The sequence below is a fragment of the Physeter macrocephalus genome, chromosome 16, assembly GCF_002837175.3.
Source record: "Physeter macrocephalus isolate SW-GA chromosome 16, ASM283717v5, whole genome shotgun sequence".
In the NCBI taxonomy this organism is placed as follows: Eukaryota; Metazoa; Chordata; class Mammalia; order Artiodactyla; family Physeteridae; genus Physeter; species Physeter macrocephalus.
In genome coordinates, this window is record NC_041229.1 from 12019816 (window position 1) to 12046448 (window position 26633).

Here is a 26633-nt window from a genome sequence, read left to right on the forward strand (position 1 = left end):
AATACTCTGTAATGGCCTATACGGGAAAAGAATCTAAAAAAGAGTGGATATATGTATAACTGATTCACTTTGCTGTACACCTGAAACTAACACAACATTGTAAATCAACTATACTCCAATAAAAATTTAAAAAAAAACAACCCAAAGGATATCCCTATTTTGTTTGGTGGCCTGAAAATCTGGTTTCCTGTGGGGCAGCTCCACTGTGTCCTATCTGTAAAATGGAGAGAATATTCACATCTTCTCAGAGATGATGGGAAAAGCAAAATCCCACTTGGACAAAGGTCTGAGCACCCGATCCAAAGGACAAGGAGGTCGGGGAGGCCACAGAGCTGGAGCTGCTGAAGTCTTGGCCATCTGCTTGGCTCAAGGAAAGATCTGTCAGGGCATGCTCTCAGGGAGCATCTGGAGGTATGAGTAACGGAGGAATGGTGTGTGTGAACCCCCATAGGGCCTGGAATGCAGCAGGGAGAATCTTTGGAGCCTGACGGGGAGAGAGGTCAAATCCCCTGGGATCCTTTAGATGGGCAATGAAATTCAGTGGGAGAAGACAAAAGACTGGGGAGTGACAGTACAATTACACACAGCACGGAGCAGCCTGGCAAAGGCAGCCCAGGGACCCTTCATCCCTTTAAAGCTGGCAGGTGCACTGAGCTCCCGGGTAAAAGAGCCCCAACGTGTCAGGGAAACTGGGGACCCTGCTCTAATCGATGAGCACATGCCCCAGCCCCCGCTGCCCCTTGGGGTGCTCTGCTACCTTTTAAACAAGGAAGCAGCATCCCTTCCCCTTCTCATCCAACACTTTGCTGGGAGGCAGGGAAGGCCCAGGGGAGGGCAGGGGAGAAGGGCAGCGAGTCCCTGGGAGGTCCGCAACCGCCCCCAGGATCTCCTACCCAGTCACTCCCTTTCCCAGGCTGCACTGCACCTGAAGTAACAGAAAGAGCGCCAGGTGGGCCCTGAACCCCAGCTCCTGCACCGCCCGTAGGTTAGCTAGTGTGGGCCATTCTCTCTGCCCCTCTGCCCCTGCATGTCCTCATCTGTGAGGTAAGGGTCCTGACTACCTTACAGGGGGAGTCAGAGGATGGCAAGTCAGCAGAACAGTGTCTGTCACCCAGAAGGCGCCTCCCAAATCTGGCTTCCATCCACCCCCCCTCCCCCACTCACTCACATCCCAATGGTCCTTCACCCCATCTCCTCCCCCAAACCCTCTCTCCGATCTCCAGCCCCCACCCACTTCTCTCTCTTCTCCCAACTCACACAGGATTTATTATCCAATTCACAGAATACAGCCCTTGGTTATAAACCATATGAAACATTAGATAGCATATGCTTATGCATATATGCATGTATTACGATAGATAACATGTACTGTAATTATTTCACAGTGTTGGGCAGGGCTCCTATTTCAAACTCCTCGGCTCATCCCCACCGTGAGGTAGGGTGCACAGGGCTTGCTGGTGGACTGAACACAGACCGCTGGGGGAAGAGGGAGACTCTGCATCCTAACAGATCAGGGGGGCAGCACTGCCAGGTGGGGACAGACACCACGTCATTTGAGGAGCCACTGAAGGAAGTGGGTGCCTGGTCTGAGGAAGAGGGGAAGGGCTGTCATAAGACAGACTTGCTCTTGAGTTGTAGTCAAGGGCTAACCCCAGAAATAATGAATGCATGGAAGTCGCAGGGGGACACACTTAGCTATCATAAGGAAGAAGCTCGGTTGGAACCATCTAAAGAGGCAGTGGGCTGCATCAGGAGGGAGTGAGTTCCCCATTGCTGGAGGTAGTCAAGGAAAGACTGAAGCCCCAGTTGAGCATGGTTGTAGAGGGAATGAAACCAGGGGTCGGAAAGTTCAACTACAAATATGTTGATGTCTTTCCAGCCCAGAGAGCCTTTATGAATCAGAAAAGGATCCTTTTTTTATTCTAGGTAGCAGAAAGCATCTGCAGAAGAGGAAGAGTGGTTTAGTTACATAAAGAAGATTAGAGTTTTTCAGTGCAGTTTGGCATTTTCCAATTGTCGTTCTCCTCACCTCTATCTGTTTCATGGAACTAAGGGATTTGCCAAAGGCAGCTGCCACCAGAGGGGTTAAAAGCTGCTCTCTCCCTGCTTCCCCTCCACCTCCACCCTGACCCTCCTCTCCTGAGGGGCCCTTGGCCCAGCAGTGAGTCTCCTGCCGAGGCCAAGGCTGAGCGGGAACTGGGGAACCTATTAGTCTTGCTCAGTATGCAATGGGATGGATGGATGTGAAACCCAGTAGGCAGGCTGTTCTAGGAAGAAGGAGGGAGACTGGCTTCTGGGACTGGGACCCAGGGGCCAGGTGGGGTGGGGAGGAAAAGGACGGAGAGGCTGAGAAAGGCACAGCAGGGGTTACACAGGTCTGCAGGACAAGGACACAAACGCCTAAGGGATGGGTCTGCAGGGGACACAGAGGACCTTTGTATCAAAAATTAAGAATACATAATCATGTCAACGGGCATGCCTCCTCTCCACTGGCTGATTCCCTGGGCTGCAAGCTTTGATTCTGGAAAATGTTAATATTCCCAGCAGGGGCGACACTTTAAAATCTTGTGAGAGGCAGCTGATGGAACACCGACCAGAGGATTATGGCGAGGATTTAGGGAGACGATGTGAGTTCACCGCCATGCACCATGCCCTAAACCTGGTACATCTCCAGTCCCCTCCCCCTGCCAGGTGCAAGTGCCTCGGGCGTACGGTTTTCACGTCCTGGTTTTCCAGGGAGCAGATTCTGATGGAGAGAGAGGGATGAGGGTCCGAGGTGTTGTCAGCGGGGCAGGGGCACGGAACAAATTCAAATGCTTGAACGACCTACGTATTTCACCTGCTTCTTGGTTTTGTCCCATCCCACACCTGGGCTTGGCCCCGAGAAAGGGCAGAAAGGGCCAGACCACGGGGGCCAGAGGAGGAGACAGAGAGGGGATGCAGGAGCAGGCTGAGACTTCTCAGCCCCAGGAGGACCACCTGCTGCCTTGCTCGGCTATGGAGGCTGCCCCCTTCTCTGACGGCAAGGATGGGTTTGGGGAGAACCTGCCCTCTGCGCTCCCCTCGGCCTCTCCGCTTCAGGGTGTTTGTTGGTTTATTAATTACTGGGGCCCAGGAGGCATCCCTGCCCTGAGAACTGCCTTCAGTGTTTCCTAAGTTTCTTCACATACTGTTGATTTAACCCTACAAGTGCCCTGGAAGCAGGTATTATCATTATTCCTGGGTAGAGACCAAATCACTGCAGCAGGAGAGATGCTGGGACAGATCACAGAACTAACTGGCCAAGGTCCAAACCCAGGTTTCTGATTCCAAGTTCTGGCCTCTGATTCACCACTTGGGTTGCCTGGGAAGGCCTCAGTCCTCCCATAAAATAGGAAAAATGGTCCCTCACTTCTGTCTCTTCCACAGTGTTTGGAGATGCAGGGAGAGGAGGTAACAAGAACCATGTGACCTTGAAAATGGACTTAATCTCTCTTTTCTTCATGCATATAATAAAAATTTCTATAGAACCCATCTTATATGGTTAGTGTGAGGTTTAAATGAGATAATTTCAAACCTTTAGCAGAGTGTTTGTTATACAGTAAGTGTTCCGTAAGTGGTTAATTTGTATCACCGTAAGCAAAAGGCCTCTCACAGTGCCTCCTGGGGGGGTGGCACTAGAAAGGCCAACTACTGCCCCCCTCGTCCCCCAGCTACTCACACGGGACTCTGGGTATCATTCCCGACACACCAGTCCTCCACCCGCTACTGCCACAACCAGGGTTGCAGGATAAAGTAACAGTAATTAAATGTGTATTACATTCTGGGCCCAGATACCTTCCACCCAATCACCCTGAGAGGCATTATTATCCCCACTTTACATGGGAGGGAACTAAAGCTCAGAGAGGTAGAGTGACCTGCTTCACATCACACAGCTCATGAGTGGTGGAGCAGCTTGGTTTGCCTGCAAAGACTGTTCCCATTTTACTGAACCAGCCTGCGTTTCTTTTCAGCCACACTTCCTCCCCAGGAGACCAGAGTCTCTCCTCTCCAACATCTGGACCGAGTTTAGCCAACACGGGGGTGTTACAAGGACAGAGCGGAACTCCGGTCACGCCACTGCAGGTCCTGACCTGGCCTTGTTCAAAAGGGATTCCAGGAAGGAAAGAGAGTTAAAACCATGTGTGCTGTGTGTTCCCTAGATGTGGACGCTGTTATACACTGTGTGTCGTCCTATCTTATCCCCTCAACCACCCTGGGAGGGAGGAGGCCTCATCCCCATTTTATAGATGAGACAACAGAGGCTAGCAAGTGCCTAAGTCACTTTGCCAAGATCACACAGGTAGCACGTAAACGGCAGAGGGTGTAGGGGCTCAGGACTTGTAGCCACAAAAAAAGGACATTAAAATACTTAGAAACACCAAAGCAAGCCTGAAAAAAAAGTTGATCTGAGCTATGTACAATGATACCAGGAAAATACACGGCATATTATACTTGTGACCACGAAGAGTAAAAGGCTCTGGGTCCAGCCTGAGTGTCTCAAAAGGTAACTCTGTGGCAGGGCTCACCAAAGGGGCCTTAGGGACAGTAGTGGGGAACCCCAACTTTCCTAGGAAGTCCCCTAACAGCAAACTCCGCCCCTCCCCAGGCTCCACGGGGTTGACCAGATGGCCGCGCCTGGGCTCCTCACTTCTCCTCCCCCAGCCTCACTAGAACTAGGTACTTGCAGAGATGTTCTAATTTATTTTCCCCCATTTAAGAAAAATAATGTCATCCACAGTACAGCTCTACTTGGTCCAAAACCTGCTTATTGAAAAATCTACTTTGGGGAAGAAGGAGAGTACATGGCATGATTCCCCAGGGAATGATCTCTGTTATGCTTAATTTTGACAGCAGGAAAATAGAATTAGATTCCAGTTCCTAATTCGACTTGCAGTGTCTCCTGGCCCTGCATTAATAAGGAAGATGGAAGAGCGTCTCCTCCCAAGCTCTGAGCTGCATTTCCCTTCAGTCCCTCATTTCTTCAGCCTTTGATTAGGTTTTGAATCCTCTTTGCCCTTGAACTTCTCCTGCTCTTGCCCCACCTTCCCTCCCCCCGGTAGGGGGGGCCAGAGTCACTCAGCAGCCTCCATGGATGAGTCCTCGGAGCAGCACTGTGCTGTTGATGCGTCTCCCCTGGGATGTGGGCCAGCCTCTCTAGCACTTGGGCAGGCTCAGCCTCTCCAGAACTTTGTGCTCCGCCATCCCGCACGCCACTCAACGGAGCAAGGGGACACACTGTTCCAGGGAGATCTCTGCCCTTCAAAGGACACTGTGCCTGCCGGGTAGAGCCCACCCTGAGCCGCTCCTCTGAGTCTGCCGGTGCAGCCCAGGAGGGTGGGAGGGGCCTCGGAGGAGGAAGCCCTGGCTCATAGTCGGAGGACCGGAGTTAAGAGTCTTGGTTTTGTCATGTACCAGCTTCGTCGTGATCTTAAGTCAAGTCACTTAGCAGCTCCAAGACTCTTTGCTCAGCTCAGAATGACTGGGAAAGAGGGAGGTAAAGTGGGAAAACATAAGTGAAAGTGCTTTGCAATCTGCAAGGAACTGTTAGAATGTCGGAGAATGTCAATTCCAGTGGAAATAGCCCTGGGCTAGGAGGCAACAGTATCTAGCATGGTACTTGGCACACAGCAGGTGTTTAACAAACATCTGAACAACTTCCCAAAGCCCAGTAAGAGCTGAAGCAGAGGAAACAGGGCTCGGCTTCAAAGCAAGAGGGACTGTGGCTAGACACAAGAAAGAACTTCCTGTCAGGTTGGTGAGACGCTGTACCCAGCACAGATGAGGACTGCAGGACAATCTTTGCCTGGGCATATTTACAGCCTGTCCTCTGTCTCTCAACATTCTCGCTGGGGGCCTGGGGTGTGCCAGTTCAGTCCTGCCTGAGTGGGCTTGTGGCAGAAATTTCCAGGGGAGAATCCTTGATTCTGTTACATCTTTCAATGCTGCGAGGATGCTACACGAGAAGGGCCACCTGGTGGAATGCATCATATCCCAGCTGTGTTCCATCAAATACTAGCATCCTGTGAGCTTTTAGAGCAGCATCCTTTTGGGGGCATATGATCAAACCTATTTGGAAGATGCTGAGGTAAATAGTTGTTTTGGCCACAGGACAACTCAGGGTGTCCATGCTAATGTGTGCTGAAAATCTCCACGAGGGAGAGATAGAACGAAGTGTTATCTAAACATTTCTCTCTTTTTTTGGCCACAAAATGCTTCGTCCACAAAACCCTTATCATCTAAAACAATGCTGTCCAATAGCACTTTCTGTGAAGACAGAAATGTTCTATATCTGTACTGTCCACACGTGGCTATTGAGCACTTGACGTGTGGCTAGAGAGACTGAGAAACTGGACTATAAATTGTATTAAACTTTAAAATGGGGAATTCCAACATTTCCAAACCCACTGGGTTGTGGTAATAATTAAATAAGGTATACAAAAAGCATACGCAGTTGGGACTCAGCTACTTTGTTTCTTGGGTAGCACAGAGCAAATAATCACGTTGTGTTGAATAAATGAATGAAGGTACAGGTGGAGTCAGTAAGGTGCAAAGGTCCCGTAAAGAAGGTGGTTCTGACCCTTGGCAGGGAGGGGGCTTTTGTTTTCAGATGCTGTAGGGATTCCAGGGTGGAGGAGGGACTTACACTGCAGAGCAGTTCTGAGGAGCCATGGAGAGGAGCCTATGGAGATGGCGAACCTCTTCCAGTTCAGCCCACCCAGACCCGCAAGGGAAGACCTGCACAGGTGAGCCACACTGGACACAGACGCCTGCATCTCGGGCTCCGGGCCCCAGTGGTAGCCAGTAGCCAGCACCTGTCTGTGTGTGCTGCACAGCTGTCACCGGGAGCAGACAGATGCACAGATTTGCTGGAATGTGCTGGCTTAAATTCGCTAAATCTCATAAACACTAAATTTATGTCGCAAATTGAGAATCAGAGAAAATGCATTTCTAAAACCTGCATTTGCAAAAATAAAAAATGCTTTATCTGGAATTGACCTTGGACCTTGTTCCATCAGAAACATCTACTCTCCGAGGAAAGAAGCTCTTCAACCCATCAAGTACAAATGTATCCAAGTTTATATTTTCCCTCTCTCTCTTTTTGTAGCTCCTTAACAATGAGGCTGAAAACGTGGGAATTGCGTTTGTAGATGCCAAAAGGCTTGGTGGTTGGCCAGTCTCCCTGTAACTGAGCTCCTCTCTGTTCCGCGCATGCACAGGGAGTTCTGGCAAAGGGTGCTCTTTCACCTACACACACGGACAAACGGCCAAGGACACGTAGGAATCCCCGAATCCTCTGGTTGTCGTTCCCACGATTGGAAGGAGCCCCCCCTTCTTGGTGTATCATCTGCAGCTGGGGGCAAATCAATCAGGTTGAAATCAACACGACCTGACGTCTGGGGTGGAGCCAGCCTGGGGAAACTTACATTCTGCTTTGGCACAGATGAGGCAGGCGGTGGTGCAATTGAAGAAGTTCAGGATCCCAGCTACAGCCACGCTGATGTCAGTGCTGCTGGGGTGGAGGTTCAGGGTTGTGAATCTCTGGAACTGGAACTTGATAAACTCCTCCGGGGCCACTTTGAAATGAGGGACCTGGGCGGAGGAGCAAAAGTGGGCAGCATGGAAGATCCGGAACCAGCAAGACAGAAAGAAAAGAGGGATGAGTGAGACAAAGCTGCAGAGGGTGGTTTCTTTTGTAAAAAGACCTTTGCCTGGCAAGAGATGGAACTCGCAAGACTCGGGGCACCCACTCCACAGGAGGAAGATGACGTGGCATCCATGACAACGCTTGAGACCCAGGATGGGAAACCCTTCAGCCGGGGACCTGGGTAAATGTACTGTGGACCTTGGAGCTGGGGTCTGTGGCCCTGAGAAGACAAAACGATAGGTCTTTATTCTCAGAAGAACTGCCCACTGCTGGGCAGAGAGACAAACGGCTCTTGAAGGCATAATCCTTATATTATTTTATGTGTGGTTAATGAATCAGAGCAGAGATGGCAAAAAGAGAAAAACACTGCCCTGGGGTCTAAGGGAGGGGCCCCCTCAGCCCAGCCTAGCCAACAGATAAATAAACCAGCTCCCATCCTGGGTAAAAGCCTGGGATGGGTTCCTCCGTAGACTTACGTGAGGAGGGGGAAGCGCTGCAGGCTGGGAAACTATCCAGAGGGCCTCCGGATGGAGCCCGGTAAATAAATACCTGCTTTGGCTTCATTAGGACAGTGTCAGCTTCCCTCTGCGTCTATTCCTGACATTTCAAGGAGGCACTGCCCCTGCCTTCTGCCTCTCTTCTCCAGGAAAGAGATATTAACAGGCTGGGATGGCTGCTTTAGTGGCAGCTTAGGCTATTGGGTAGGTAATAAGAAAGTTAAAACGTAATAAGCTGCCATCCACCTTGATTTTATTATGTCACCCTGGTACCCAGAAGAGCCAGAAGAGCTAAAGGCTGCTTGTGCCTCTATCAGAGATGGGGCTGAAACCTCAACCCTCATCCTCACTTAGGGTGCCCAGTGTGAGGGCCAGATCATTGTGAGCATGGGTTTGGACTGATGTGAAAGTGAGTAAGATTTAGGGTAGACAGCAAGAAGAACTTCCTGATGGTGAGTTGGTTGGTTCCTAGAATGGGTTATTCAGACATGATTGCAGAAGTTTTCTCTGCCTGGGCTGGCCCAGAGTCTGGGATGACATTGACACGGTCTCTGTGGGATTCTTCTACCTTATCCTTTTAAGCTTCTGGAAGAAGTCAGCCAGAAACCAGAGCTCCTCGGAGACTGGGATGAGGGGAGGGTAAAGATTTAGCAGAAACTAGGGAGAAAATTCCTGAATTCAACTAGGATTAGCCCTTGAACCACAGAGAGAGGGCAACCAATATTTTTTAGCAGAGACTGAAAAGCATAGAACTGGGGAGAGAGACTGGTGAGTAATAACATTAAAGAGCGACATTGACCTGGGGTGTGTCCTAAGGGGTCTTTCTTCCCACTGATATTTTGCAACGCTTACAATCTGTCTAAAATGAATAACAAATGCACCTTGAAAGGAAAAAAGGTGACAGAAGGGTAAGATGGAGGCCAGGCTGGGCAGGGGCAGGGTGGCCAGGCTGGCTGGCTTAGACATCTGAGCATCTCTGCCCAAGGCCCGCCCCGTGTGGCCATCCAGCCTACCGGGTTCCAGGAGCAGCTAACTTACACCACCATAGAAAGTACCCTTAGAGATTCCCTTGGATCCACCAATCCCAGAGATGAAGCAGGCAAAAGGCTCAGGAAAGTGAAGACTCAGGAAAATGGGTTTTAGAGTCTACAGTCCTGGGTTTGCATCTGGGTTCTGCTGTGTGATTTGGGGCAAACTGCTTAACCTGGCTAAGCTTCATTAACATGGAGAAACAACAGGTGCTTCTTGAGCTTTGGGAGAACAAAACGAGACCCTGTATGTGAAGGATGTACTAGGTCAGTTCCTAACACGCGGGGTAAGTGTTTAGGCAATGCCTTTTCTCATTCCCTTCCCCCTTTCTCCCCAAATCTTGCAGCTCCTGGAAAAGCTCATAGGTCTGTATGTGCAAGGGGTGAGGGCTGAGGGGCCTCCCTAGGAAGGGGAGCTGGTGGGAAGTCTCCAGCACAGCCTGGCATCTTGAAGGCTGCTTGGATGCAGCCAGCTGCTCTGATGGGCCCAGGGAGGGATGGCCAGGCCAATCCTGCTGAGTCTCTCTCTGGGACAAAGATCAATCCAAAACGGATCTGCAGGTGCAAATGCATCCCCGGAAGTCATCGTGGAGGGGTGGGGGGGATGGAGAGGTGAGCGGCATGGAGGGGAGGGCAGCAAGGCAGAAAGCAGCCAGCCACAGGGGCTGCAGACATCTTAGCAGCATTGAAAAGAATGAACTCCTCAGTGAGAACTCCATTTCTTTTCCCTGAAGCTGAGGGGAGTCAGGGTGAGGCAGTTCAGCCTCATAAAATATTAGAAGAAGTGCAAAATCTGAATGGAGAGGGAAGGTTGCTCTGGAAGGAACATGACCAGACAAAGGAGGGGTAACCGTCTGGCCATTCCCTGGGCAGCACAGCCCGCCTGGCTGGTCAACGGCACAGGGTCCGGGGTGGCGGGATGGGAAGATGGGTGCAAATCAGGGTCTCCACCTCCGGCCTGAAAGACCAAGCAGGGTTAAGGGATGTGTTCGCTGAGATAAAATAGCCGCTGAACACCAAGAGGAGGCCATTCTGGAGTGGGGACTGGGGGCATGACGGTAGGGGACAGTGAGGAAAGTGTGCTGGGGAAGGGGCGGGGGAAGAAAAGGAGAGAGCAGAAAAGAGGAAATGGGCAGCCGAAGTCTTGGCAACCTCACTTGGTGAAGATCACAGCAACTGGAAAATAACAACCCGCCACAGATTTGAGCTGTTACTTGGAGCCTGGCAAGAAAGATTTAAATTAAACATCAAGTCTAACTTGCAGGGGCCCAGGCCTGGGAGATGCTGGAAGGGACTGCAGTGGGACAGAAGCTCTTTTTTTGGCCTGGGCTGGCTCGGGAGTCATCTTTCAGGACATCTGGGAGGAAGGATGGGGAGCTGTCAACACAGACCCTGCCCACGGCCTGAAGCTCAAGTATTCAGCCTACAGGGCAGTGGTAAATAAGACCATCGCAGGACTGGAGCTAGGACCGCAGGGCACTCTACTGTGCTGATAACAATTCTTAGAGTGGGCTCCTAAAACAGAGAAGACCGATATTCTTCCCAAAGCCTCAGGGACCAAGCCCTCTGATCACAAGAGAAGTGGGAGCATCAAGGGAGCGGCTTCCAGAGGGCCGGGGGTAAGCAGGGGCCTGTCTATTGCTCCACTGCCTCGGTGAGGGCAACTCACTAAGGAGGTGCCCCATCCTATTGCAAGAACTGGATCCTCCCAGAGCTAACGCTTCTGGAAGGCTGAGCCTCTAGGCTCCCAGGACAGGTGCAAATTTTGCCCTTCCGTCCCCTGTCCCTCCGCCCTGCCCCTCCACAGCTCCTGACCATCAAGCTACATCTGTTCCCAAAAGACCTGGCTAGAAGGCCCTTGGGAGGCTATGGGGTCATCTTGCCACTGTCTCCCAGGAATGCATCTGAAGGGGAAGGACTGATTGATTCCAGGAAGGACTAGGAAAGATTCCAGCAATAGAATCTCAAAGTTTCCGAATTGTTTTCTCTGGGGGAAAAGGAGGGAGAGAGTTGCTAGAAGAGGGAGCAGGCTATTACTCAGAAACTCATCCCCGACCACCTTTATCTCCCAGGGACCGAGAGCTAGAGGGCATGGACCCAACACTTGGGAGAAGTAAACACTGGAATTGGTGAATGAAGAAGAAAGCGAAATAAAATCTCTTTTCTAGAGAGCTTACAAAACAGAGGTTTGCAAACTTTATTTCAGCACTAAAATGTAGCAAGGCCTGGCCCCAAAGGCATTCTTCCCCAGAATCCCAATATCTAAACAGAGACTCAGCAGCTGTTCCTGTGGAGCTCAGACTTCTGCCCTCTTGGCCTCCCCTGGACCACCACCCTCCCCAGCCTCTCCGTCTACCTGCCGCCATCAAGGGACCCCACCTTCCCCTGTCACAGGACCCCAAGACTCGGAGGGGCTCAGCTTGAAAATCTTATGAAACTCTTCCTCTGAGTCCCCTCCACGCAAGCAACCTGAAAAAAGTAAGTGCCCAACAAAGGCCCAGTTCTTTTATTTGTATTGATGTTATTAGTGACACCAACCAGACCTTGATTCACTCTTGCAGCCCTTAAGAATCCATGATATCCTTGGGCCTGGGGCACAGGCTGCCAGCCTGCAGAGAGTCCCCCAACCCTGCCCAGCACTCACCTCCTTCTCCCCACAGATGTTGCTGATGATGGAGCTGGAGGCCGGGCTGGAGGATGGTCCCAGGACAGCGACCACCCCCTTGGGAAGGATCTGACACACTGCAGCCAGCGGCAGGGGCAAAACGTGGGGAGCAGGAAAGGAAACAAGGCGCTCATCAGGTGGGGCGTGGGCTTCGGCCTCGAGTCCTCCGATCTTCCCCCGCTGGCCCCTCACCTCCCACCCACCCCCGTCCCCGTCCTGGCCCCCTCTCCTATTCTTCCAAACCCAGTGCCCCTCCTCCCCTGGACTACTGGGCTCCAGGACAGTTTAATTGGAGTTTATGGATGGTATTAAATGAGGAAATGACCCAGGTTATGACAACATACGGCCTCAGCCAACAGGGTGTATAAATTGTCTGGGCTGTCACCAAAGGACGGAGGCGCACAGCGGAAACCTGCACGTCCCCTCCCCTTTCTGCCTAGCCTGCAGGATGGGTGCTGGGTGCTGAGTGCATGGCTGCTGCAGGGGCTATGGATCCAGCTCACAGGACGGCCAGCCAGCATGCAACCCGTTAGCCCCCCCACAAAGAGAGAGAAAGAGAGTCTAGAGAGGAAAAAAGGTAGACAAGCAGAGAGAAAAAAGATAGTGAGGATGACGCAGGCAGAGAGAAGAAAGCAGCTCAGCTAAAGTCAAAGGGAACAGGAGAGAGAGAGAGGAGAAGGAAGAGAGAGAGTGAGTGGCCGAGAGGGCCCTCATCTTTCAATGCCACCCTCCTTTCACCTGGCCTGGAGCCTGGCCCTCCTGCTTCCCTGAGCCCATCACGTGCCTTCCTGACCAACCAGCACGCTCTGTGACCTTGCACCTCCCCATAGGGAAGGTGCCCTTCCCTCTTCTACCCCGGACGCTCACTCACCTGTCAAGGAGCACCTCAATGCCACCTTCTCCTTACCCCTCCCGCAACTCCTTTAAGTAGAATTCATCCTCCCTGGGGCTCCGAGGCCCGTGGATTTTCCCTCTGTTCTAAGACACTTGTAAATGTGTCTGTTTCAGTTTGTTGTTTAAATGTGTTTCCCCTCTCACTAGATTTCAAACCTCTTAAAGGCCAGAGCTGAGACATATTTATCTCTAAATCCCCACTTCGCATTTCCCTGGTGTCCAGCACAGTGTTTTCTAAGCGCCCAGTTCATGTTTGTCCAACGAATGAGTGGATGGGTAGGAAGAGGAGAGAATGTAAGATTTTAAAATGCTACATCCTTTCGAATTATGGTTTTCTCCAGATACAGGCCCAGGAGTGGGACTGCTGGGTCGTATGGTAGTTCTATTTTTAGATTTTTAAGGAACCTCCATACTGCTCTGCACAGTGGCTGTACAAATGTACATTCCCACCAACAGTATAGGAGGGTTCCGTTTTCTCCACACCCTCTCCAGCATTTATTGTTTGTAGATTTTTTGATAATGGCCATTCTGACCGGTGTGAGGTGATACCTCATTGTAGTTTTGATTTTACAATAGCCAGGACATGGAAGCAACCTAAATGTCCGTCGACAGAGGAATGGATAAAGAAGATGTGGTACATATATACAATGGAATATTACTCAGCCATAAAAAGGAACGAAATAATGCCATTTGCAGCAACATGGGTGGACCTAGAGATTGTCATACAGAGTGAAGTAAGCCAGAGAGAGAAAGACAAATATCGTATAATATCACTTATATGTGGAATCTAGAAAAATGCTACAGATGAACTTATTTGCAAAGCAGAAATAGAGTCACAGAGGTAGAAAACAAACTTATGGTTACCAAGGAGGGAAGGAGGCGGTGGGTGAATTAGGAGATTGGGATTGACATATATACACTATTGATACTATGTATAAAATACATAACTAATGAGAACCTACTGTACAGTACAGGGCGCTCTGCTCAATGCTCTGTGGTGACCTAAATGGGAAGGAAATCCAAGGAAGAGGGGATATACGTATACATGTGGCTGATTCACTTTGCTGCACAGCAGAAACTAACACAACATTGCAAAGCAACTAGACTCCAATAAAAATTAACTTTAAAAAATGTTACAGACAGAAAGGAAGGGGGAAGAAAAGGAGAAAACAGACAGAGAGAGAAGGTAGGACAATCCTCAGCACACACATGGTGATATCAGAACCACAGAGCTGCCCCTCGGATTATGCTCTGTGGTTCCCAGTCTCACTACGAGACATCCTTCTCTGCAAACCTCAAAGCTCAACTCTGGACACATTTTCCTCCTCACATCAAGAGTCAGGTCAGTACAGTGAGGTTAAGGAATCAGTCCAAGGATCCTTACTGAGCCAGCTGCAAAGCCACATCTGCAACCTGGGTGCTCTTTCTCCTAAAGCAGAGTCCTAACCACTGGCCCATACGGCCAAGTTATGGCTCTGATGGGGCACAGGCGGTGGGGTAGAGCACCAGGCTTCAAATCCCGGTGCTGTAATTTATCACACAAATGACAGATCTGTAATTTATCACACAAACGATAGATCTGTTGGGGTCTTCTTTCAGCCTGAGGCTCAGGCGGGGGTCCTTTAACAGCGTGGAACTCAGCTGACTGACAGGTTGCCAGCAGTGGGTGCCTGAGGGGGACTCAGTGGTACCAAGTGTCAGAACCATCCCCAGCAACAGAGTAACTGTGGACAGGCTTTACCTTTTGAAGAACGCTCTTCAAAGTTCAAGCTACTTCCGTGGCTTGAACAGAAGTAGCTAGGGGCTGCTAGGGGCTCTACATTCACTGGCCATCAAATTCCTATTCCTACAGCAGCCTCAGGGGTGGAGCTTAGTTCCTGATTTTACCTATAAGGCAACAGCAACCTAGGGATGTTAAGTGACTCCCCGTAAAGTCACACACCTAATAAAGGTCTGAGCCAGCGTTGGAATTCAAGTCTGCGGACCCCATCCAGTGTTCGTCCCACTACCTACTTTGTCTGCCCTACTCCTTGCAGCCACCTCGCCCATCTCTTTTCAACCCCTTACAGTTGAAGTCCACACCCCATCTTGTTCTGCTGCACCTGCTTCCCCAAGGTCACCAATGTCTCTTAGCAGTTCTTATCTCTCTTTTTGTAGCATTTGATGCTGCTGATTGCATTGTTCTTTTGAATTTCATGACACTATCCGATCCTGATTCTCAGCCGCTTCTCTGGCTGCTCTTTCTCACTTCCTTAGCCAACTCCTCTTCCTTCTCGTCTCCACTAAATTCAGATTTTGTCCATGCCTCACTCTCCCTGGGCAATCTCGACCTTGCCTGTGGACTCCACGTCTCATCTCTGCCCAGGTGATCCTACACCTTGACCCATGTCCTGGGTTACAAAACAAGTTCCACCTACCTGCTGGGCTTTGCCACAAGGACTCCTTCTGGTGTCTCTTCCGGCAGAGAGGCAGAAAGCACAGTCCTTAAGAGCACAAACTCTGATGCAAGCCTATCTGAGTGTGAGTCTTGACTGGGACACTTACTAGCTGTGAGACCTTGAGCAAGTTACCCAAACTCTCTGAGACTGCTTTCTCATCTATAGAACCGGGATGCTAACAGCACCTCTCCTGCAGGGATGTCGTGAGAATTAAAGTGAGTTAATACATACAAGGCACTTAGAGCGGTACTGACGTGCTACAGGACTCATTATTATTATTCCCAATACATCATGTCTGTTATACACTTCTCAAACATAATCTGATTTGATCTCCACACTGTCAGGAAGATTCATTATTATCCCCACTTTACAGATGACGAAACTGAGGCTTAGAAATTTTAAGTGACCTGTTCAAGGTCGCACAGGTCATATATGGTTGAGCTGGGCTTGAATTTGGAGATCCATCTGGCATCAAAGCCCAAGCTCTTAACCACTTCACTTTACCCCCCTTAGCTCCTGAAGTTCAAACCGTGGTCGCCCTTGACTCTTCCTTACCTTTCTTTACGGCATCTACTCACTCGCTATACCAATCAGAGGCCAGGTTCTGACCATTTGACCTGCTCACCCCCCACCATCCTTTCCTTCCCACTCCCACTGTCACAGATCCGTCAGCCCCTTTTGCTACCTGCCTCCTAAGGGCTTTCTCCGTCTCCAGGATTCTTCATTTACCAATCTGTTCTCCAAAGCGAGGCCAATTATAATCCTAAACGCAGGTCTGTGTGCTCCTGCAGGGCAGAAAGCTTGTCTTATTTATCTCTGTGTCCTCCATGCCTAGCACGGGGCTGGACTCAGAGTTAACGTGATCAATAAATAGCTGTTGAACCACACTGAAGCCCACTCAACTCTTTTCATAGAAAATTGGAAATAAGCTAAAATGTCCAATCATAAGGCAATAGTTATCTAAAGTGTGGGTCATATTCCCAAGTGGAATGTTACTTAGGCATTTAAAATGCTTATGAACAGTACTTGGAATATTACTTAGGCATTTAAAATGCTTATGAACAGTTTATAATAATATTAAAAATATTTATGTAATAATATTGAGAAAGCAGGATATAAAATTATATGTATATCTACATGAAGGCTACAACTAAGCAAACACAGAAAATTATTATGCACTGCGGAGTGATTGGAAGAAGAGGTTATAAATGCCCACATTTATTAAGTGCTACTTATGGCCCGTTCTAAGCACTTTATGTGAATTGACTTATTTAATTCTGGAAACAACCTGATGTGATAGATACTGTTACCGTCACCCCTCATTTTACAGATAAGAAAACAGAAAAGTTAAAGGGCAGAGTCAGGATTCAAACTCCCAATCCCTCACTCCAGGGTCAGCTCCTTAACCACTGCACATCTCCTCCCACTTCACACCAGCTCACCTGGAACACACTCCATATTTTCCCACCTGAACCTATTCTCAAGTTGTCCTCTCTGACAAGACCAGGGGTCTTAACCTTCTGCCTGAGATCTATGGGCAGAAGTCAGTGGTCTGTGAACATTCTGGGGGAAGAAAAATGGCATTATTTTCTCTAACTCCTAACAGAAATTCAGCATTTCCTTCAATTTGGAATATAGGCAATAAACCACGGTATATGAACAGTTGCTGTGACTTTGTCATTGATAGACATCGTGAGTGTTTTCATATCACATTACAGTGCTGCAGATGTCTTGAAATATCATTCATAGTCATAATTACTTTGAAATTATACTAGTAGTTAGGTTTGGCTATTGAATACATTAATAAATACATACATTAATATATCACTATTAAAATATTTTAATTGCATTTCCATATAATTGGTTTCCCTGGTCATCCTATCTATGTAATTTTATTCATTTAAAAACTTTTTTCTGAGAAGGAGTCCATTAGCACCCACAGACTACCATGGTCTAGGCCCTCCCTTGCCCTTCCGCCTGGAAAACTCCTACGGATCCTCCAGTGCCCCACTCAGTTCTTGCCCATAGGTGAGAAGGTGCCGTTCCCTCCCAATATTCACATCACACCGTGGCTCTGAGTCAGCTTCATGCTGGGCAGGTCAGCATCCCTGTTCTCTGAATTCCTGGCCAGCTTCTGCCCCAAGCTAGCTCATTATGCTGGGTCTCAGTAAGGAGAAGCTTCTCCTAAAAAGAAATTCTTACAGAAGGTCACAATCCCTCATTCCCAATTCCAAAATCCAAAAGGCTCTGAAACTGAATGGTTTCATCAAACTCATTTGGTGGCAAAATCTGATCTAAATAGATAGATGTGAAGCTATTTATAATGTATGAATATCTGAATGTAAGCATGCATTTAATTTTGAGTGTGGGGTTCAGCCCCAAGCCCCATCTGAGATGCTACTTAATGTATGGTATAAGCACCACATGACCTGGCAAGTTCTGAAATCTAAACACATCTGGCCTCAAGGGTTCGTGGACCTGTGCCTGCTGTTGTGAGTGTCCATCTCCCATTTCCCACTGGATCGGAAACTCCTTGAAGGCAGGGGTCACGTTTATTCAGTCCTGGCAAAAAGGAATTAGTCAACAGATGTTTGTTGAACTGAATTGAAATGATTCAAAATGAGAGCAATGAAAGTGAATTATCATCTTCCCAGCAGCCACGGCCTGGGGATTTCCTGGGATCTGGGAATTGTTCTTTCATTCCCTATGAAGGGTGCAGGCATCATTTCAGTAGAAATGAAAATCGGCTCTAAAGGACCTCAGTTCTGAAACTTCCTGGACCCTGTTTCTGCAGGCCCCAGCTGTCTCGTGAGATCTCTGAGCAGTTTGAGGGGTGGAGGAGAGGGAGGTGCACTCTACTTCTGCCTCCCAGGGAGCAGGGAGAGGTGAGTGATGTTGCCATGGCAACCAAGTTTCCCAGCCAGCAGAGGAGTTGGAAGGCAACTGACAGAGCAGCTGCAGGAATAAAACACCATGATGGGATGTTGTAAGAAGGGGAAACTTCTTCCCCTGGAGATACCAGCTCCGGCCTGGATTTGAAGTCTCCTTAGACACCTGGGCTGGACAGGAGGTGCTTATGGGAACTTCACCTTCTCTGAGTCTTCACAGGGAGGGGAAGGGTCTGGCTGTGCTGAAGATGGTGCAGAGCAGTTACAGGCTCACTGGTGGCAGGCCCTCCAGGGAAGGGGCAGCTTCCGGGGTGGGGACGAGGAAACTGGGGCTTCTCTGTTTACAGCGTGGCGCTCCCTGAGCCCCTGTGGTAAACAGTCGGGGCCACCGGTAGCTGATAACCACGTGGAGCAGAGGCCGGGAGAGCTCAGAGTCCTTCACATAAAGACACTTCAGGGTGCCGAAGCCCGAGTGGGGCAGGAGCGCAGGTCTCTCTGTGTGCTTGGTCCCGCTGTGCTACCTGGAGTGAGGCAGACAACCGTCTCCATCAGCGCCAAGAACTACCTCCTCCTTGCGCCAGAGCCTCGGGATCATGGTCCACTCTCAGTTCTGTGAATGGGCCAGGGGCTGAATGCACTGGCCTTGCTGGCCTCAGAGCCGAGAGGGGCGCTGTGAGGGTGCAGTGCCAGGTCTCTGCACCGTCACGCCCCACAATGGGGACCTCCGTGGTCAGCGTGCCCCAGGGTATCGGAGAACTCAAAACTGCCACTGGCTGTCACAGGGATGAAATGAACAGTGTGGGGCATATAGTCAATGATAATGTAATGTCTTTGTATGGTGACAGATGGTAACTAGACTTATCATGGTGATCATTTTGTAATACATAGAAATATCAAATCACTATGTTACGCACCAGTAACCAACAGCGCTGTAGGTCAATTATTCGTCAAACACAAACAAACCAACTCACAGGAAAGATCAGATTCATGGTTACCAGAGGCAGAGGGTGTGGGGAGGGGGAATTGGATGAAGCAGTCAACAGGTGCAAACTTCCAGTTATAAAAGAGCTAGGGATGTAACTAACGTACAACGTGATAAGTATAATGAACACTGCTGTATGTTCTATATGAAAGTTGTCAAGAAAGTAAATCCTAAGAGTTCTCATCACAAGGAAAAAATTTTTTCTATTTCTTTAATTTTGTATCTATATGAGGTGATGGATGGTCACTAAGCTTACTGTGAATAATCATTTCACGATATATGTAAGTCAAATAGTATGCTGTACACCTTGAACTTACACAGTGCTGTATGCCGATTGCGTCTCAATAAAACTGGAAGGAAAACAAACCCACCATTGGCTCCTCTCACCAACGGCGTATCATTCAAAGCCCTCAGCCTGGTCCCAGACCACCATGGAAGCAGCAACACCACGTACGGGGAGTTTACGCATGCAGGCACCGGGCTGGCGGACACAATACCACCCTGAATCCTTACAATCATCCAGAGACGAGGAGTTACGATACTAGTTCTACTACTAAATAATACCAATAGGTGAAGTTTATCACGTTCACCTGGCTCCTGGCACTGCTCTAAGTTTTCTAAGCCATCATCTCACTTAATCTTTCAGCAACCTCATGAAGTGAGAACTCTTATTGTTCCCATTTTACAGATGAGGAGTTTGAGGCACAGGAGATAAGCCCCCAGTGCTGGGGATTAGGATCCTGACCGCTCTTCCACACAGCTCTCCAGTCCTGGCCTTCACCACCGCCCGGGCAGACGCTCCCTGTTTTAGCCACACTCAGCTGTCATTGTCCCCCAAGGTATTCCGTTTTTTTTTTCCTTCCTCAAGCATGCTATTAAGGCTTCTGCGTGGATGCCCTCACCTGTCAAACATTCCAAGCTCTGGCCCAGCGGCCTTACCTGACCGCCTAGCTACACCTATGACCTATTTCTGACCTCCTCCTTGCCCTTGTCTGAGCCACTCCCTGGCAAGCCCACAGCAGAGCTACTGAGATTTATGTCACTTTTCAGATGTGTGGTCTTAGCTGCCTCCTGGGAAAGACTACGAGCCTCAGTTTCCCCATCTGTAAAATGAGGAGGTTGGGCCAGGCCATTTCTAATCACTGTAAGTCAATGCATTTCTGAGTCCCTGTTATGCATACGTGAGGTGGGAAAGGGAAGCAGGGAATGCGTGTTGAATGACTCATCACTATTCGGATGCCTTTCTCTTCTGGCTTCTCACCTTTTTCCCTTAGGCTGACTTGGAGACATTCTATTGAGCTGATGGAGGGATGTTAGCCTTTACTTACTAGAAGCAGCTCTGAATCAGAGGAGGTCGTGCCCACAGAGCCTTCGAGAAGCTCGGGATCCTGTGCAGGAGGGGCAGCTGGAACCTCACTCTCTGTGCCCATCTCCAGGCACTGGGGCCTCACGGGGCCCGAGAACCAGTGAGCCTCTGGGTTTCCAGGGGAAACAGTGTGGACAGCTGATAGCACGCTTGTCCTCATAGAGACAAGCCAGGGCAGAGGCGAGGGGCTGACAGGGAGGCTCCTGCTTTTAGCCCTGCAGTAAATTAAACTTCAGACTGGCTCTGGCAGCAGCAGGGATGGTGCCTCAGGGTGTCTGGGTGATAAGGGAGGGGGTGGCACTTAGTTTAGCTCTAATACGTTCGCTGTAGGAGACACGGGGATCTATAGGAACAGAGGAGGGTGATGCTGCGGGAGCTTGCTGCACAAGAAAGGCAGAGATGGAGATAAGATACTTGAGCAAGGAGGGAAGGGATGGCCTGATAGGTCTTGTCCAGCCCTCTTATTTCAGATCTGTGGGCTTCGCAGAGGGAGCTGGGAAGTCAAACGTCAAGAAGCCTGAGGCAATGATGGTGACCAGGCAGAGAGATAGAGGGGATTAGACGTGGGTCTGAGGAAGCTTTACAGGTGACCCTCACTTTAAATAAACCCACTATATGAACATCTATGTGAACCAGATAAAAGCGGGGTGGTTTGCTACTTGTATCTTTCCAGCGTCCAGGTTGTTATTAACACCCCAGGTGATACTTTCCATCTCCCAGACTTGCGTTCAACTATCAAACGAGATGGTTGAACTCCAGCATCTTTAGTTTTACACTTCATCCTCTTTGATTCTGAAATTGCCATTGTTTCCCTTGAATGACACGCCCGTCCCAAATGTGACTCATTATTTGTGCAGAGTTTTTGAAACTCACCTATTGCGGAGAGTGGGCACAAGAGTACCCTGTAGGATTGCTACCACCTCCGCTTAGATCAGAGCCTCTGCTTTCCGCAACCAAGAATGTCATCACTAGGATCTCTTTTATCCCCTTGAAGCGGAGTCTACGGGCACCAGGTGACAGGGGTGAGGTTGGGGGCATTCGTCAGGGCCCCAGAGCCACTCAAGTTGTTTTACATTAGCAATGCAAATCAACCCCAGGTCACTAGTCCAGGGAAGACACAGCCACCATGAAACTGAGCAGAGCTGGCTCTGGGAGGACACAAAGGCTCAGAGCTGTCGGATGCATCAACCCAGAAAAGGGGAAAGAGAGGGGAATATCCAATTAGGATCGAGGCCCCATTAGGCACCTGACATTAAGACAGGTGGTGTGAGAAGAGCCCGGGAGGTAGATGGTGCTGCCAGCTAGGGATGGCTGAACTCTGAGACAGGGAGAGAGACATGATGGTAAGAGGGGGAGGAAGCCAGCTCCAAGGTGGGGACGTGGTGGTGGTGAGAGAATAAAGCCAACAACGAAATCCATAGCTGCCACTTACTAACTACCTGGTATGCGCACGGTGCTAATGAACTCACCTGCGCTGTCTCGTGTCCTGCTCCGGATGACCCTAGGAGGTGTTATTACCATCACCTCATTTTACGAATGAGGAGACGGAGGCACGAAATGGTTAAGCAGCCTGTCCACTGTCACACTGCTGGTAAATAGCAGAGCCAGGATTGAAACCTGGTCGGTCTGATCCTAAAATCCATGTTCCTACTCTTCATACCACAGTCTCCCCAACGTAGGGATCGCAGAGCTGTTGTTCCTCCTTCATCTGGGGATCCTGCCTCCTTTTAATCTCCTTCCCCCATCCCGCCACTGACGCCCCAGTCCCGCCCCATCCCACTTCAGTTAAAAGCAGTAACCCACCACCCACTCTCCCCCTTACTGTGGGAGGGAAAGAGCGAGCGGGGCTGGAAGCTTTCTAAGAACTATCTGGGTGGTGTTTAAAATCCACTGTGGGAGAGCAGCTCAGGCTTTAGATGAAAAGCCTTTGGGGTAGAAAGATCCAAAAGCCCTCTTTTCTAACAAATGCTAATCATACCTCAAACACAGAGAGATGGAAAAGCTGAACCAAGGGCCACGTGTTAGTAAAATACTTGGTGCCTAAAAGAGGGGCCTTAGAAAGATGCTCCAAAGCTCTGTAATGTGGAATAAAGGTATCAGTTTCCTTTCTTCCCCTGATTCATCCAGCTTAATATTTTTAGATGTATTGACTCCACTAAGCCTGGGTCATTGGGAGAAGAAATTGACATCTGCTAATGACCCCCATCCTCAGTGGGCAATCCATGCTTTCTGTTCTGCGAGGAAACCCTGAAGAACCAAAGAAAAAGAAGGGGGAGCCGGTTTTTCAAAGAATAGACTACAGAACTATTTAGCAATCTGGACCCCTGTCTGCGACCTGCCTTCATGGACAAAAAAGAAACACTACAATACAGACAGGACCAGGAGATTCATGAGAAGTCATTGCTGGTATTTCTGCTTTCATTTTGAAGATCCTGAGAAATCTGAATCTTCCTTTTGCTGGACTAGAATATAACCTCTATGACAACTAGAATTTCTACCTGTGCCCTGCTGAATCCCCATTGCCTAGGATCGAGTACAGCAGGCACTCACTAAATATTTATTGACTGACCAAGTGAATAAATGAACGACAACTCCAGGTACCTGTTCCATCATGCCTTCTTCTGAAGGAATCTGTGTCCACAGATCCTGCTGGCCTCAACAACCCTGTTTTGTGTGATAGAAATCCACCCTCAGTCTTTAGGAGTGGACTTTCTCCCCAGGGGTAATTCTTAGGTCATCTGGTCAATGCCTGTGGCTTGTGAGACAGGACCAATCAGATCCTCTACCTTGAAAATCCAAACCAAGAGGCACTGAGGGAAGCTGCACACTGAAGAGAAACTGTAAGCCACCTGAGGGCAGGGACTGTGTCTATCTTGTTTTCTGCATTGTTCCCAATGCATGATATCCTGAGTCAGGCCTGAAATAGAGCAAGTGCTCTATAAAAGTTTCCTGAATGGATAAACAAATTGTCAGCTGGGCCTGGATGGCCATTACGGGACATGATGAATAAACCAGGGAAACCGAAGTAGCAGAGAGGGAAGAGCATGGATCCAAAACAACGAGAGCACTAAAGACGCTGTGAGACAGACAGAGAGCCACTGCCTTCCTCCCGTCCTGCTCTCTTTGGATCCATACAATATCCTACCAATTGTACTTAAGCCAGTGTAAATGTGTTTCTTCTCTTGCAATATTAATAACCCAGATGAGAGCATCACTGGACCCACATGCAGAAGACCAGATGTCTGACATGTATATTTAAGCGAGTTGTTCTTTAGTTTGGTTTGGTTTTGCCATTGAGTATCCTTAAAGGTTGAAATGGGCTAGAAAGGGAGGAGATGGGACTCCAGAGCCTTAGGGAACGGAGGCCATCATCTCTCTGGGCTGAGGGTCTCCCCCTCCTTCCCTCTGAACTGGAGTTGTTCATTTCCAGCTTAGCTACAAGCCACCACCCCACTAACCTGGAAGCTCATCCTGTAAAGTCCTCAAAGTAATACCAGCCACACACCAGAGAAGTGCAGGGGAGGTGGAGTGGATGGGACACTAGACTTGCAGGGTCGTGATGCAAGTTCAGGGTCCAGGACTTGCTCAGCCATTGACTGGCTCTGGGGTTGGGCAAGTCATCCAATGTCTTTGAGCCTCAGTTTCTTTGGTAAAGTGGGAATAATAACACATAACTCTCTGGTTGTTGGGAGAATTTAAAGCAGTGCCCAGCACATAGGAGGGACTCCATAAGTGTGACTGGAGTGACCAACTGAGTATGAATGTAAAGCACTGCAACTCGCAGAGGACTTTCCTATATTGCAAGTCATTTAAATCTCACAATGACTTGCAAGATTTGCAAAGTAGACCTTAGTGTTCCCATTTTACAGATGAAGAAACTGAGGTTAAACAGAATCACTGACTTGTCCAAGGTTACCCAGAGAGTGAGTGGCTGATGTCCAGCCCAAGTCTCAGCTTCTTCCCAAAACACTGCCCTCAGCAAAAGAAAGCAAGACAGGAAACAGATGTGCCATGACTGTGCTTCCCTGGGGCTGGCTGAATCTCTCCTTTCTTAATCCCATATAAGGTTTCATTCAGGGATCTGTGTACAAAATGTCCAGGAGATGAATGAATCAATATATGAAGGAATGAATGAGTGGGTAAATGAAGGAATGAATGAATTCCCTGTCTTAATTCTACTCCACACATGATTTGCAACAAAACCTGGGATCTTGTCTAGACTAAGCCTTATAGGGCTTCCTGGTGCATGTTTCTCTTCCTCTCTGGGGAATATCTACATCACAGGCCCGGCGATGGGTGCGGCTCACACCACCAGCCCCTCCTCTGCCAGCAAGGGAAGCAGAGGGCAGCCCTGCCCATGCTACGTACTGGTTTCTGCAGTTTCGTACTCGCTGTCTCTGAGAAGCTCAAAGATGTCCACTTCGACCTTGGCCTTGCCCAGCCTCTCGGGAGCACGGTTGATGCGGTTCTTGGCCAGGGTGATGGACAGCCGCTCCCCTCTGCTGCACTCCATGGGGTCATCCAGGATAGCAGCTGTGGGCAGGCAACCACATGGACACAGTTGGTACCCTCTACCGTTACGCCTCCTCCTGCTCCACTCTCCCCCCAGTGCCGCCTTCCACCTCCACCCTGCCATCCTCAGAACTGTCCCCACAGCAAGTCCCCTGCATGCTAAGGGTCTAGGTTTGTAGCCAGGTGTAGCGGTGAACTCTAGTGTGGCTAGTCACCTCAGGGACACTGTAATGCCATGGCAGGCCACCAGGGGCCCTACCTGTAAGAGGCCCCCAGGCTCAGGCGTGGCGATACCCTTGGAGCTAGGTTTACCTGCACACATGGACACACGTGTGCAAAGGGAGGGAGATGGCAGCAGTCCTTTGAAAATGGTATTCTGGGCATATGAGAAACTCTCCTTGAGGTGATCTAGGGTTGAAGAAGGCCAGGTTTGAGAGGGAGACCTGTGGTATCAAGGGGCAGCTGCAGGATCCTGCTGAATGCTGCTTGTCCATGCTCTGACACCGACGAGACATGTCACCCAGTGAGCTACATAGTTTCTATGAACTTCTGTCCTCACTGAACATGGGGAATAGTAAGACAACCTCATGGGGTTGGTGTGAGAATTCAGTAAGACAATGTATATAAGTGGCACACCGACAAAATTTAATCAGTGTGACAATCAGTGTGAAAGGTTGGAGTGGTGTGGAACCAATAGCTGCCCAACTTCTGGAAGCAGTATTAAGGATACGTGTTAACCTGAGTTCAAATCCCAGCCCTGCCCTGTCTTAGCTATGGGGCCTCTGTTTCCTCACTTGTAAAATGGGGCGAGAGCCTCTTCTCTGGGCTCCAGTGAAGATGACATGGATAATGCGTGTGAAGTGCTCAGTACAGTATCTGGTGCACAGCAAACGCTCAGTAAATCTAGCCATTGATATCATTCATTCTCTTGGTAGAGGAAGTTACACAACTGAAAATCTCTGCACAAAAACTTGTACACAGGAGTGTGGGTGAAGGGGTAAATTAGGAGGTTGGGATTAACGTATACACGCTGCTATATATAAAATAGCTAACCGACAAGGACCTCCTGTATAGCACAGAAAACTATACTCATTAGTTTGTAATAACCTATAAGGGAAAAGAATCTGAAAAAGAATATATATATATATATATAACAGAATCGCTACGCTGTATGCTTGAAACTAACACTATATTGTAAATCAACTATACTTCAAATTAAAAAAATAAAAATAAAATATGTCCTAAAAATAAAGGTACTCTGTCTAAATAATAATTTTTAAAACTTGTATACAAATGTTCCCAGCAGCATTATTCATAATAGCCAAAAAGTGGGAAAACCCAAATGTCCATCTACTGATGAGTGGATGAACAAAAATATAGTATATCTGTACAATGGAATATTACTCAAAAATAAACGGAATAAAGTACTGACGTATGCCACAACATGGATGAACCTTGAAAACATTATGCTCAGTCGAAGAAGCCAGACACAAAAGATCATGTGTTGAAAGATACCATTTATATGAAATGTCCAGAATAGGCGAATAGAGACAGAAAGTAGACTAGCTGTTGCCCAGTGGCAGTGGTGGTGGTGAGTGAGGAAGTTGGGGAGAAATGGAGAGTGACCACTAATGCACATAGTGTTTTTTGGGGGATGACAAAAGTCTCCTAAAATTGATCATGGAGATGGCTGCACA

The 26633-nt window shown here is 49.0% G+C and overlaps 1 protein-coding gene across 1 annotated transcript in view; it reads right to left on the reverse strand.

Moving 5' to 3' along the window:
• Positions 1–26633, reverse strand: part of GRIK4 (glutamate ionotropic receptor kainate type subunit 4) — a 307210-nt gene that overhangs the window by 144959 nt on the left and 135618 nt on the right. The window contains exons 2-4 of the mRNA XM_007121709.2: positions 24793–24957; positions 11836–11933; positions 7446–7611 (exon numbers count right to left, since the gene is read on the reverse strand). Of these exons, the coding sequence (XP_007121771.1) occupies positions 7446–7611; positions 11836–11933; positions 24793–24957 (429 nt within the window). The remainder of the gene's footprint in view (positions 1–7445; positions 7612–11835; positions 11934–24792; positions 24958–26633) is intronic.